The 14,391-nt window shown below is 43.1% G+C and overlaps 1 protein-coding gene across 2 annotated transcripts in view; it reads left to right on the top strand.

The window, feature by feature from the left end:
- CC2D1B (coiled-coil and C2 domain containing 1B) overlaps positions 1-14,391 on the top strand; it is a 28,605-nt gene that overhangs the window by 7,683 nt on the left and 6,531 nt on the right. For both annotated transcript variants that reach the window (XM_082287240.1, XM_082287241.1), the window contains 15 exons: positions 735-872; positions 2,844-3,099; positions 3,602-3,726; positions 3,861-3,936; positions 5,083-5,193; positions 5,517-5,647; positions 5,912-5,984; positions 8,127-8,239; positions 9,015-9,183; positions 10,407-10,579; positions 10,663-10,788; positions 11,304-11,362; positions 11,606-11,722; positions 12,200-12,273; positions 12,899-12,957. In XM_082287240.1, the coding sequence (XP_082143366.1) occupies positions 735-872; positions 2,844-3,099; positions 3,602-3,726; positions 3,861-3,936; positions 5,083-5,193; positions 5,517-5,647; positions 5,912-5,984; positions 8,127-8,239; positions 9,015-9,183; positions 10,407-10,579; positions 10,663-10,788; positions 11,304-11,362; positions 11,606-11,722; positions 12,200-12,273; positions 12,899-12,957 (1,800 nt within the window). The remainder of the gene's footprint in view (positions 1-734; positions 873-2,843; positions 3,100-3,601; positions 3,727-3,860; positions 3,937-5,082; positions 5,194-5,516; positions 5,648-5,911; positions 5,985-8,126; positions 8,240-9,014; positions 9,184-10,406; positions 10,580-10,662; positions 10,789-11,303; positions 11,363-11,605; positions 11,723-12,199; positions 12,274-12,898; positions 12,958-14,391) is intronic.

Genomic DNA, 14,391 nt, shown 5'->3' with positions numbered 1-14,391 from the left:
ATACTTTTGGATTTTTTCTCTGTAGCATTATCTGTCTCAGCTTAATTTGTCAGTCCTCATGCAGTCAAATGCTTTATTCAGTCACTGCATGTTTCTGTTGTGTGCCACAGATTCCAGTGCCCTTGTACATTGGGCCCATTAGTAAAAAGGATTGAGAGGGTTTCTATAGAGATAATGGCAATAATTACATCAGGAGCCATCTGCAGGGCCTCTGTGGCTGTGGAGAGTTTGTAAGTAGCTACTCATGACTTTGCTTAGGCTGCCTTTGTCACTGAATTAATTCCAGGCTGTAGCAGGAGGAAAAAGAGCTTTTGTAAAAACAGGCTGAAGCCCAGAAGGGAGCAAACTAGCATGTTTTGAAAATAAGAAAAGAATAAGTCAAGATTTGTGCAAAAATACCTCTTCACACCCTCTGTTGTGTGGGGTTTGAGAGACTTTACTGTTCTCCTCACCTACTCTCTGACCACATGGCTCCAATTACCCTGTGAGTGAGAGTTTCCCAAGTTTCTCCACCCATTCTTCTCTGTGAGGCTTTTGAGAGAGCCCAGAGGTGGATCCAGGGGCCGTTAGCACGGCACAAATGCAGCTCTGTTTTAGGGGCTGTTCCTTCGCTGCACTCTCAATTCACGGCAGTGTATGTGTAGAAGAGGAGTGTTTGTTTTTCAGTGCAGTGGGAAAACTCGTCTAGTTGGATGAAATAAGTTTTCTTGATTTGTTTTATTGTTTTTTCTGAGACCTCCTCACTTCCTGCTGTTACCAGTGAGCTACAACGGACACTTGAGGGGAGAATTGCTGACTACAGGACAGCAATTTCTAACGCGAAGGAGTCCGGGGAAAGTGCCAAAATACGGCGATACGAGAGAGGCCTAAAGGTGAGTTGGGATCTTGGGATGTGAGGGGGAGGCAAAGTCAGCTCTCTGGAGGGTGGTCTTCCCAGGTGTGTGCGTTTGTTGACACGGGAGTGAAATCTTCGTGTTCTGCCTGGTGTTACTTTAAAAGCGTTTGTTGTTACTGGCTACCCACCCAATAGGGCAAACGCACGGATAAAGTGTAGCTTCAGCTGCCTTTTGTGCATCATCTTTGTTTCTGTTGAATGTGGCAGGTGATAGCTGGAGGCAGGGTTTGTGGTACATGCTGAAGTTAAACCCACCTGCCTGAAAATGAATTTGACCTGTGGTGACTGCTCAGTGTTACCTTAAAGCAAAGTTTAGGAGCTTTCCTAGCACATACACCATGCAGTTCATCACTGCTGCATTCCCTTAGGTACTAACCTTCCATTTACTTCTGTCAGACAAAGGGAAGTGGCCTTTCCCTGTGTGTGTTGGCTGTGCTTGAAAAGGAACAGAGCAGGATTTTTGATTCAAGCAATAAAAAACTGCAGCAAAGAGCAGTTTCTCCAGCCTCTCGTGGTTCCAGGCAGGGGGCGTGCTTGCAGTGAGCCTGCAGTGCTTGTTTACTGCTGGGCAGGGCCTTTCTCTCCCCATTGCTTTCAGCTGTTCTCCTGCATCACCTCAGGCAGCAGCAAAGCTGTACAGCTCAGGGCTGTGCACTGGGGAAGGATGTAATAGCTCACTGGGTACCAGGTGTCTCGGGGTACAAAGGGAACAATTGAGGCCAAACTCTGGGGAGGAAAAGCACAATAAAAAAGTCTCTGTGTGTGTTGATTGCCTGGCAGCTCTGACAGGAATGTACATGAAACCACCTGGCCTTTCTGGGAGCCACAGGGTTGGGCAAACCAGCTATTCCATCCAGTAATGATCTTAGTGCACTGTGCCACTTCCTTTATTTCTCAGGGTAGGGAGTTTCCCTGTGCCTTAGCAGTGTAACTAAGGGTAATAGACCAGATCTCACTTCACAGCTCACAGCTGCTTAATTAGCAAAATGACATGTCAACAAATGGTGTGGAGTTCTCTCCTGTATGTAGTTCTTGTAACTGTGAACTTTAAGCTCAGTGTTTAATTCCACTTGCAGTCAGTCTGTCACCCCCACGTGGAGAAGAGGGAGCTGCCTGTGGGTTGCTGTTCTGAACCCCAATCTCACATGCAGTCATTTCAAAGTATCTCTGCCACTATTACTCAATAGGTCAAACAATTCCACGGCTAAAAAAAATAGCAGTGATTCTGGCACTGATGAGATTTTGTTGTTGTCATTCTGTGCTTCCATTTCAGTTTCTGTGGAAGATGAAAGAAGTAAAACTTTTGTTTTGGCTTGAAGTGCATGGTGGTCTTTTGTCTGAACCTCAAATAAAATTTAAAAAACAAAAATACCAAGGAAGGTAGTATTTGGTGCGGAGGAGGGATTTTAAAAAAGTGAGCAGCAGTTAACCCAAGTTAGAGATGGTGAGAGCTTCTTATCCTAGGTGGTGAGCTGAAGCTCCATTTCATTTGTTAGTATTTAATGGCTTTTCTCATTGCATTAAACAGGTTTGCAGACCCCTTCCTTCCCTGGATCCATGTAGGCAGTGACATTTCAGAGTAGCATATTTTATTATATTTTAAAGACACACAAAATCCATCTACAGTTGGTATAAATGGCTTCTTGGTCACTCTGTGACAAAGCTGAGTGGATCACATCAGCTCTCCAGTAATTCTGGGTGCTGAGGTACCTGCAGTTACCTGGTTTGGGTAACAAGGCCTTTTCACTGTGTTGCTCTGGTAACTGGACACCTTCCACTGGCACTGAAGTTCTCCTTGCAGACAAACAGGGAGCTGAAGGGCAGCAGTGTGTGGTGGTGTGTGTGACAGATGCTGTCATGTATAAGGGGATGAATTTGTCTTCTAATGATTTTATGCTAGTACTATGTTTGATGAAAATGCCTATGACTGTTGTTCTTTCTGTGCCAGACACTGGAAACCATGCTGGCTGCAGTGAAAAAAGGCAAAAAAATCAATGAGGAAGAAGTGCCACCTCCTGTTGCAACAGGAAAGAGTTCTTCTTGTGTACCTCAAGCCATGGGAGCAGAGCTAGAGAATTCAGGAGATTCACCAGAGAATAAAGCTGAGTCTGCTGCAGATGATGAGCAGAAGGCCTCTCCTGAGGCCAGGGAGCATTTGGAGTCAGAGTCTCTGCAAGGTCGTGCTGATCCTACTGTGGAAACAGGTACTGTGATCTGAGAGGAGAAGCAGTTGCAGCCCTGTTTTAATGGTGCATCTTCCCTGATGTTTGTGTTGTGTAGCAAAGCACTGCTTGTTTTGGAACTTGCCTGCTGAATGTCTCAGAGTTGTCCATGGAATGCTGAGTTTCTGGCAGTGGAATCAGCTGTTGTTTTAGAGCTCTTCTGTGCACTGCATCAGTATCCTTAACTTTTCCTGTGCCTCAGTTTCTCCTTCATTATTTGACAGGTGGAATTCCAACCTTTAAAGAGTTTTGAGATACCGACTTAAAGACCTAATATTTTTTCTTTAAATTGGGAAAAGTGGAATTGTTAATGTTAGGTAGAACTTCTGGAGAGTCCTACCTAAAGAGGAAAAAGGATATTTGTAAAGTGGCTGTTGTGACTTAGAGCAAAAGGGGACAAATGTGAGTTTGCATGGATGGATGTAGCAAGGGATGCAAATCTTGCATGCTCTATGTGAATCTCAGCATTGTTTCATTCTCCCAGATCCCCAGCACAGCAGCACACGAGCAATCCTACTTATGAGGCAGAAGGAGTACAAATTAGCAGCTCTGAAAGCCAAGCAGCAAGGGGACCTGGAGAAAGCAAAGGAATACATGAAGACAGGCAAGGTATGCACTCCAGAAATCCTGAATGCTGAATATACCCTATGCTGTACCTACATGCATTAAATATTAGATACTTATTGTGGTAGCTGGCAAGTCTTGGACAGACCAGAATAAAACTTCTGTTTTTTCTGTGTTAGAAATTTAATGTGATGTTGGAAGCTTTGGACAGTGGGCAGCCAATAGACCTCCAGAATATGCCTCCATCTCCTCAGGGTAAGGCTTGTCTTAAGGAAACCTTTTCAGAAGTCTGTCTATGTTGTAATGGAATGATTCTGCATTTGATTGCAAAACTATTAAAAGAACTGGAGATCATTTAAGACTGAGGTTCACTGCATGTTCACAGTCTAATCAAGACCAATGGAGAGAAGTGAGGTATCATTACTTATATTGAAGTTACTCTCTGTGAATTACAAGGTCAAACAAGTATTGATGTCTGATATTCCTGGTTTTATAAGTATAGGTAATAGCAGCCAGTATTTGAAGTGGAAGGGAAAGAAGCATAATGGCACTTTTTTTTTATTTTACTGTAATATATTTGGTGGTGTTACGCGCTTCAGCTAAAGTTTATAGCGTTCAGATTAACAAACAGATTGCAGTGCACTGAAGTCTAATTTTTAAAGCAAGTTATCAATATTGAAGATACCTCAGTCCTGATAAGAGAGAATTGGGTGTTTTTTTAAGTAGATGCAGTATCCTCACCAATAATTAATACTTGATCTGTGCGGCCCAGTGTTTTAAATAACTTACTTTAGTAGATTATTTTATTCTAAGAAACTAAATGACAGATTACTTCAGTAAATCATAAGATTCAGGAATCAAGTTACTGATCACTAAATGGCATTGCAGAGAAACTTCACCCAGGGCATAACCTTGCCTTAAAAAGTGCAAGATTTTTGCAGCAAATAATCTTGTCGTTTTCTGAAATACACAGTGTTATACAATACCAGAAACTGGAGTTTCTGATTAGATGATATGAGTTTCTTCCCTTTTCCAGCACATCTTTTGTTACTAGAATATTTTAGTCAATTAGCAGACTTGTTCACTCTTTCCATCTGCCAAGATACCAAGTTATATTTTGGGGAGGGAATTCTTAGAATACTTGAACTACTTTTACTTCCCTTTTTTCCTACTTAAGCAGCCTTAACCTAAATTAAATCAGCATTTGAGACTTTCTCTTATAAAGTATGTTCTGTGAATAATGGGAACCTTAGACGTAGCTAGCCATGGAGATACTGTTTGGAAGCCAAAAAGCTTTCAGGAAGAGGACGTGATCAAATTGATGGTTTTCTGAGTGACATGCAGCAGTAATTGCTGTGTATGGAACATGCTGTGAAACTTCCTGCTTTTCTTGCTTTGCAGATCTTGAAAGCTTAGGACACGTACAAGATGCATCCAAGCAAAAAGTACCAGCTCAGGTGGGAAGTTCCCAGGATCTTGCAACACCTGAACCTCAGACCCAAGAAGCTTCAGGTAGGACTAGTGCATTTCTCTAGTAAGTCATGAAAATAGCACAGCTGGGAAGCACTTTAAGGTCTGAACTCTCCCACTGTACTGCAGCAGGACTGAATAAACCTAGCTAATGTTCCTGCATACTGTTTGCTGCTGATCCAATCTACTTTTGTTCTGGATCAGTGATGGAAGTAAAAGTTAATAAACTTTCTTTAGAACAGCAGTGTTCATAGTGGAACTTTGCTGTGATGTTCTCTGAGAAGGTGAGGAAGGGGAAGGAGAAGGCAGCCTGTGTGTTTGGACACCTTTATGATGTGGTATTTCATTGTGTGTCTGGTTTGCAGAGTCCCTGCAGCAGCCCAAGACAGTGCTGGAAGCGCTGCAGCAGCGGCTGGAGAAGTACAGAGCAGCAGCAGCTCAGGCTAAAGCCAGCGGGGACGATCGGAAAGGCAGGATGCATGAGAGGATAGCCAAGGTAAGACTGAAGTGTGGCTCTTTGCATCCAGCATAGCTGTTTGAGTTAGTCCTCTTGCTGAAGACTTTTTTGAGGTTGAAATAATTTGTGTATTGTCTGTCTGTTTGGAAAGAGGTCCAGTGGGGAAGCTGGAAAGCATTCGGAGGAAGACATGGAGACAATGCACACATTGTAGTAAAATACTGAGTCTTGTACAATGTTTATGCTGGTTACTAATTCATAGTCAGCTCTATTTTATGTCTTACTGAGTGCCTTTGATTGCAGCAATACCAGGATGCCATAAGAGCCCATAAGGCAGGGAGAAAAGTGAATTTTTCTGAGCTACCTGTTCCTCCTGGTAAGTGTGAATGTAGTACATCCTAATACCCGAACTTTTGTGTACCTGCTAGGCTCTGAAGGGGCTGTGCAAATATTGCCTCCTCATCCTGTGGAACAGCTCCTCCTTTTTCTCAGTGGGTGGCTGACCTTGGTGTTCAATGCTATTGGGAAACTTTTTATTAGTATGCTCTCAAACATTGACTCTAGTGAATATTTCTGCATATTGACTGCCTGTTTGACAGTATGGCAACTTAAAACTGGCACTATTTGAAAAGTTAAACAACTTAACCATGGGCAGGTGCTAAAAAGGTTACCTGTCTGTCCTCTGTGCCAGCCCTCAGAGGGAAGACTAAACTTGGGTTATATTGGCTTCTTAGCTTTGCTGGAAGGAGGTTTTTAAAAGTGAAAAAAATTTTCCTGATGTCCCCCATACTGTTGATTCCTTCCAGGAGCCTCAGAACTTTATATCTAATGAATATCTTTTTGAAACACCTTGTAACGTCAAATCAGTATTGCAGCTCTCCTGGTCTGTAAGAGTCTGCAGAGATAAAGCAAATCATGCCCGTGGTCACACTGAGACAGTAACAGAGGCAGCAGCTGAGCCTGTTTCTTGAGACACTGTGTCCTGTTTATCTTCTTCAGAACACAGAGTGCTGTGTCTGGAAAAGTTTGGACAAGGTCGTCTGTGAATGCTCTGCCTCTCATTTGCATGATACCATTTCTCCACTAGGAAACATCTTTCCTTTTATCTTGGGCCTGATGTGTTCTTCTGAAGGATACATGCAGCACTGCAAAGCTGTGCCTGGGTTTTTTAAGTTAGAGAATAGAGGTGGACCTTGTGGTATTTTTGTCACTGTCAGATGTGGCAGTGGCAAGCACTGCAGTGATAGTAAAGTAGGCACTGCCAGCTTTGTCAGGTCACATGGGGCTTTGGAGGTTCTCTGCTTTGAAGCTGTCCCTGAAAGGCAGTTGAGCATCCCTTTTTCCAGAACATGATCCCTTTCTTGGTAAATACCAGTTTCTGTAAGAGTGAGGTACTCCATATTTATACCTCTGGAAATATGGGGAACTGTTCAATGTCCTTGCACATTGGCTGTGTGTTTTTCTGCCATCATTTAGAGGCCAGATGAGTTACATTGAAGGCAATTGTCAGGCAGTCACTGAAACCAGCAGTGAAATTACCTTGGGATAGCAGTGCATTTCATGGCATCTGGGTGGTGACGAGTACCAGCCTTGGACTCTTTGGAAATAGAAATGCTGCTGAGCAATGGATCAAATGGCACATGGGGCAGCAGCACAGGATCCTCTGTTCTTCCTGCCTGAGTACCTCAAACTTGTGCTGTAGCAGCCATCTCCACATTCAGAAGCAGTTTAGTCACTGTTTCTTAACACTTCTCATGAGACTGGCAGCAAGAATACTTGCTATATATTAAATGAGAGAAATCTTAGCAAACATTTTATGGTAGTGGCTCTGGGTCTCTGTTCTGACACTAAAGCTGGCACTTTGAAGTCACTCTGAAGCTGACACTAAACTGGTCATGTGGAAGTGAGAGATTATCTTCTATCATCAAGCCTTCCTCCCATCTGTAAAAGGATAACAAAACAATGAAGAGCATTATTCTTCATACACTTCTCATTTAACTCCTCTGATTCTGCCTTAGTTTGCAACCTCTGCATTGCAGTAGCTTTTCAGCAGAGGCTGAGCGTGTTACCCAGCTGTCAGCAATGGATTGTTTATTACTCTGGGGGTAGCACTGATTTTCTGCTGGATTGTGTGCCTGCTGAGGTGAGGCAGAAGTGAGAGGGCAGAAAATGAGACTAAGTTCTTTGCTGGTTCTGGGTACATCTCTGCTACTGAAGTCTTGAGTTTGTGAGGTTCCTTGGCTGGCTGCCAGTTGCGCAGCTTGGAAAACTCAGTTATTGCATGATTTTACTATCATCCCCTTAAGCTGGGTATCTGTGAGAGATCTGATCTTAAATCCACCACTCAGACTTGATGTAGCATGGCTTTGTGGCCTTGGCCTCAGTCTAATTAGACTGAGTTCTAAAATATATTAGATAATAGATATTTGGCTAGAAACACATCTATAGTAAACAAGAAATATGGAAGACATACCATAGGGCTTATGCAACTCTCTCTTCTGTGTCCTGTCCTTCACAGGATTTCCCCCTCTTCCTGGTGTTGCAGCAACGGATGGTGGCAGCACAATCGCTGCTGTTCTGGAGAGTGCTAGCAAGCTGGCAAACATGGAGGAGAATGATGAAGAGGAGGAGGTTAGTGTTTCCTGGTAGGATGTGTAAAAGTTCAGTTGCCATCTCTTGTGGCACGCAGAGATGAGGCCATCGGATTTCCAGGTAATGGTACTGAGGTGAGATACATTTCCCAAAAGTCTGATCTCAGTAGTAATTTCAGTTTGCTTTATAGTATAGGGGAGACAGAGAGATGAGATGTTATTACAGTCCGTACCTACAGAGTCTGTGAGTGCAGGGTTTGGCTCTTTCATAGCTGTCTTGTATGTAGATTTTATTTTCAAAGCAAACACTTCAGATCCTCACCGCTCCTTTACATTGTTCTAAGTTCTTAAATCTGTACTTTTATTCTGCATCCCAGTAGCTTCCTGTATTTGTTCTTTCCCAGGATGTTCAACACTTGCTGCTTTTTGTCAGCTGTCAGCTGCACCAGCATTTAGCCTTTGGTTTGATTTCTTCCTCTCTCTGGATTTGGTTGATGATTTTTTTTGCTTTCAACTGTAGTAGCTTTTAATGGAGAGAATTCCTGGATGATTTTTGATCACTGCCTTGTTGAACATTCCTTTCATTCCATCTGTAGTGGAGGGTTAATGCTTTCATAGGTTGACTGACTGCTGGCCTGGCCTGGCTCATAAACGTCCAGAAGTTAAAATTTGCTGTCTGAAGTGCTATGCTCCCCTCAGAAGGGATACCAGAAGGCTGAGACAGTGATAACCACAGTTGTTGATGCGTGAGATGCCATCCTCAACTGTGGAATAGATTTTATGCATTTATTATGCAATTCTTTGTGTTTTGCTAGAATGAGCCTCTGACCCAGGCCCCAGTTGCCAAGAAGCCAACTCAGGTTGTTAAGCCAACTCCAGTTCCATCTGCTGCAGCTCAGGAGAGCTCTCCTGAGCACCTGAAACGAGCTGCATCACCCTCCACCCTGGACAAGGCAGAGTCAATGGATCATCTCCCTCCAGCTGGTAAGTGAAGGGATCACCATTCCCAGTGCTCCATGTGCGCGTTGTTTGCTCTAGTTTGGTGAAGACTTTATCATTATAGTTTAGGTGTGAGCCTGTGAATGTGTGTCATAGATTTCCTCTGACAGGAGCCTCAATATGTGTGTTCTGGAGGGCAGACCCAGAGCAGCCATGCAGCTTTATTTCACAGAGACAGCACGTATAATTATAAGGCTGATTAGGTTTTTAATTAATTTTGATGTAACAAGTGTATCGATTCATAATGTTTAACTCTGCTCACAGCTGAACTCTCCGTATACTCTCATTAAAGGGGACGGGTTGCCAGTGTGAATTATTCATTGATCTAATGGAGCTCCCTACATCAGACAGAGCTCTCTGCCTGGTGCTTCACCCAAGGATCTCAGGCTGGCAGTGCAGGCAGGGCTTCATCAGTCTCTACTCTTCCTCTTGCTAAGGTCACCGAGCAGTTGTGTGTACAAGATTAATTGTACAGATAGTAAGGGACAGCAGCCCCTCAGTGTGATTTGGGCACACACAGGCAGTGCTCAGGCTCTCGCTGATGCTGTGACTGTAATCCCATCCTCCTTCCCTTCTGCCCTGAGTAGTTCCCTCAGGATGAAGTAGAACTGCCTGGCTGACTGATGCACTAACCTGGTACAACGTAAAGCAGTCTCATTGTCCTTACTGTTCTGGCAAGGAAAGAAGAGACTCAGGCATTAATAGGAAACTAAGAGAGCAAGGGATTACAAAGAAGCAGAGATGATATGTCTGAGTGGGCCTGCACATTGGTTCATTGGGGTTCTTTTCTGACAGATCAGGGGAGAGGAAATAAATTTCTCCAGAGGATGCTCATAATATTTGCTGGTTTTTAGAAGTTAACATGGAGAGCTGAAAGTTTGGATTCAGCTTCTGCTTTGGACTAATCAGCTGTGCTGGAGTCTGTATCAGGCCTGCAAATTAGGGGCTGTAGTAACTCTTGGGACACTTGTGTAGTGCTCTGAGGTTTTTTTGATGAAGGATGCTGTTCTACAAGGAAACTTGTTTCTGTTTTTAATGCTTGAAATTGAAAGTGCCCAGGAAACAGTTGAGTGCAGTAAGGAAATGTCCCGATTTGACATCTGTACTTTCAGTGATCTTTTTCTGTCTGTAAACTAAACATGGTGAACCTGTTTCAGGGGCATTGGCAGTGTCAGATGAGTGAGCATTTCTGTACAACTGTTTTTCAGTTAGGGAACAGCTGGAATTTCTGGAGAACAGAAAGAAGCAATATCTGAAGGCAGCCATCAAAGCAAAGAGGGAGAACCACCTCGAACAGGCGAAGGCATATCTCAGAACAGCGAAGGGCCTTGACCTAAAGATTGGGCAAGCAAAATCTGGCAAAACTGTTGATATTTCCAAGGTTAGTAGGATTGTTAATATTCTGCTTAGTTTCATATTCTTTTCCCTATAAGGGCTCTGAAATGTGGTGTTCCTGTGTTGCAGCTGCCATCACCTCCTACAGATGATGAGGGTGATTTTATCTTTGTACACCATGAAGATGTCAGACTGTCTCAGAAAGCAGATGAAGTTTATGCACAGCTTGTAAAATTGCTGAAGGACCAACATGAGGTGACCATTTTATATGTTTTAGAAATGTTTCAGAGTTTCTCTTGTACATTTCTCTGGGGTTTATTAATATTATAATCCCATCATTGTTTCAGTGGGGTCTTTTGTTTTTCTTTTAAAATACTTCTCATTTTGCATGTCCTAAAATGGAGAATTTTCAGAGTCAGATTCTATGGCTCTTTGAAGCCAGAGGGGGTGCTTGAAGGCTTGGGACTGTCAAATTATCACTGTTAAATATAAGCACTCAAGTTTGAAAATAGTACCTGAATATTAAGACTAGGTCTTAGGTGAATCTCATATCTACAAATCAGGTGATTAAAAAGTAATAGGAAGAACAGCTCAAACAAATGCTGTGCTTTGGCCTTGAGGAATGGGGGGGTGAATGTTCTTGAGTGACTTGGGAAAATGCTTGGTTTTTCTTAAATTGGGTTGTCATCAATCTCAAAACTGTGCCAGTCATGAATCTGTGTGTGGGGATCACTGAGTGCATCTGTGTTTGGTTTTGTTTGTGTTGACAGAGGTGTTTGCAGTATTCCAAGCAATTCATGCATCTGGGAAATGTAGCAGAAACAACTCGGTAAGACCCAGTGCCTGCTTTCAATAATTCCCCAAAGTGGTTACTTCAGTCTTGAGTCTGGCTGACCTGCTAAAGATCTTGGGGTTTGGGTTGGTAAGTTTGTTCTCGTGTGAAAGGGTTGGTAGCTGTGTTTCCTGCTTCTCTGTGTTGCTCTGAGCTCTGGCTAAGGGTTACTCTGTGCTCTGTTTGAGTGCCAGCACGTGTGTGGTTTTTTTACTGGGGTTTTTTTGCCTTTTTCTATAGGTTTGAGAAACTGGCACAAGGTTGTAAAAAGGATATGGAGATCCTACAACTTGCACGAGCACAAGGAATGGATCCTCCAAGCCATCACTTTGAGGAAAGAACCTTTAAAATGATAAGGTGTGGAAAAACAAAAGGATTTCTCAGGCAGGCTGGAATGACTTTCCTGGTCTTTTGCCCTTGTTAGGGAATTGTGGGCTTCAGCAAACTTGGGTGGCATCCAGCATTAGGCTCAGCATTCCTGGAAGGATACTCTTAAGAACTTAAATATAAAGAAGTTGTTTTCTAACTTCTCTTGCTGATTCTTTTGTTTTCAAAATGCCTCCAGCTTCTCCTCTTACATTCTGTTACTTCAGCCATTCCTCCTTCCTCTGTGTTTCTCCCTCAATCCTGTTGCCTCCTGGGCTTTGTTCCTGGCCTCAGGGATATTTTTAGCTCTGTTTGTGCTCTTTCCTTGCTCTGTTGTATTTTGTGGAGATGGTCTCTGTAGGAGTGCACTATTGAAAAAGCTCTGACAAATACCCATGGCATCCTGGTCTGGCAGTGGATAAGCTGATGGTGGGATGAATGTGCTTTTTTGTCTTTCTCTTTTCACAGGATATTTTCTGATCTCAACAGCACAGAAATGCATCTTCTTATTGTTAGGGGGATAAACCTACCAGCCCCACCAGGTGTGTACTCCAAAGGGTATGTGGGCTTTTTCCTCTGAGTAGGTAAGGAAAGTAATGGGGAATGAGATTTCTCTATCTTGAAAGCCACTTCAGGAGCCAGCACTCAGTAAAACAAAATAACCAGGTTTGGGGCTCAAGCCCCCCCCAAAACCTTTAAGCAGTATTTTAAAAAAAAGGCAGACAGGTGAATAAAGACAATCTGGGTTCCAACCAGGGAGAGAGAAGAACTTTAAATTGTCCTGAGTTTGCTCATAACTGGGTTGTAGTTAAGGTTTCATTTTTACATCCTATTTTGTTGAGTGCCACTTTGGTGTGGTTTGACCCTTCAGTAGACAGGCTTTGATCCTGCCAGTGTTACTGCTTTTAGCCCCTTGTTCCTGGGAGCTTGTAAACCATTTGTGCTAGATTGTCTAAGGACTAACATAAAAAAAAGCAGGTGTTTTCCTTTGGATGCCAGCTTTCCATGGATTTTGGTTTGATGGATGGGTTTTTCAGTTGTCAAGAGACAGGTCATGAGTCCTACTGAAAAACAGTTAGGTGCTCTTGAGAATCCTGCTCAACATGACAGATGCAATGACAATGTCTGTACTGGCTGTTTGGATTGGCTGGTTGTTGTCTCACCCAGGTGTGTCACCAAGAGATTTGGATGCATTTGTGAAGTTTGAATTTCAGTACCCGAGTGCGGTGAGTGTGTTGTGGCTCTTCTGCCCCTCGGTCTGTCCCCCCTGCCACTGCATGAGCTTGTGAGGGCTCCAAGGAAAGGGAGAACACTTCTAGACATCCTGCCTGCATCTGCTTTTAAAGCAGATTTGTTTTTCTGGGAAACAGAACTGCTGAACGTGCTGGCTGCAGATTTGTGCTTTGCACCTTTCTCTCAATGCTCTCCACACCTCGCCCTTGGCAGGGTGGTGTCTGCAGGTTCTGTGTCAGCAGCAGTCTCAGTGCTAAGCCATGCCCACCTCTCCTCCCTGAAGATGCAGCCAGGTTCTTTCCAGTGTTGGCAAAATGTGTCAAAGTTCATTTCTTTCAGAGGTGAAAACACACCAAACACAAGGGCACACAAAGTTGTTGCCAGGGGCCACCTTAGATGTGATGTCCCTAAATCCTCTTCCTTCAAAAAGCCAAGCTTTTAAAGGCATTGCTTTTGAGCCTTTCTTGTAATAACAGAAATGGATTGAAAGGGTTAATCTTTGTCATCAAATAAATGCTCCTGGTGATTTAATTAGCAAATAGAAATGTACCTGGAGAAAGGACTTGGGCCATGCAAGTTTCTCAGCCTAATTAACACTTGTGTGTATGTGTATGTATATAAAAATATGTATACACATATATATTACTTCTTTCCTTGGAATTCCCCAGTGTCATCCTGTTACCCACACCTTTAAAAGCAGTCTCTGGTCTGAAAAATATTCAAACCTTAGTGCTAGAAGGGCTTCTGAGGAAGGGCTGACTGGTCTCTTACTATCAATAGAAGTCCTGAGGCTTTGCTGCTCTCTGTATAGGGCAAAACCAGACCTTGCTCTTGCAGGGCTGATGCTTAGCCCTGGGAGAGTGCAGAGCCTAGATTTCTACCTCCCAATAAATTTTGCAGTAATTCCACTAAAATTAATTCAGTTACCTGTGGGAAATTGATGATGGTCAGAACAGTTTTGTGTTTGAGTGACACGAGACCTTAACAAAGGAGTAACTCAATTAGGGTGGCTGAAACCAGAACTGGTCTGCATGAATAGTTTTCTGGGGAATGAGTAAGAGTCAGCATAGTTCCTTTTAATCTGTTTTCCTTTGTTTAAAGAAAAAACAGATCTCTACTGCTTAGCCAGCAGTCAAATATACCACCTTTCTTTTTCATAGCTGAAATCAGTTTTGCAAAGTAACTGCAATAATTAGGTCACATTGTCCTTGTTCATTCCTCAGAGATTTAGTTTGTACTCCACTTTAGGTTAAAAGTTAATTCATTTTGGTGGCAGATTGATTGTCAGGGAAAATAATAGTAGGGCAATTCCCTGAATGATTTGTGATGAATTCCTTGTGTAGCTTATTATTCCAGCTAATGCAAGAGGAACAGAACTGCTGTGTCGTGGAAGGTGCAGTTTGTCATGGATTTTAACAGCCCCAGTC

This window comes from Coloeus monedula (assembly GCF_965178545.1).
Source record: "Coloeus monedula genome assembly, chromosome: 9".
Taxonomy (NCBI): domain Eukaryota; kingdom Metazoa; phylum Chordata; class Aves; order Passeriformes; family Corvidae; genus Coloeus; species Coloeus monedula.
Note: the sequence above shows the minus strand (reverse complement) of the source record. Positions and strands in the feature narration are given on the sequence as shown.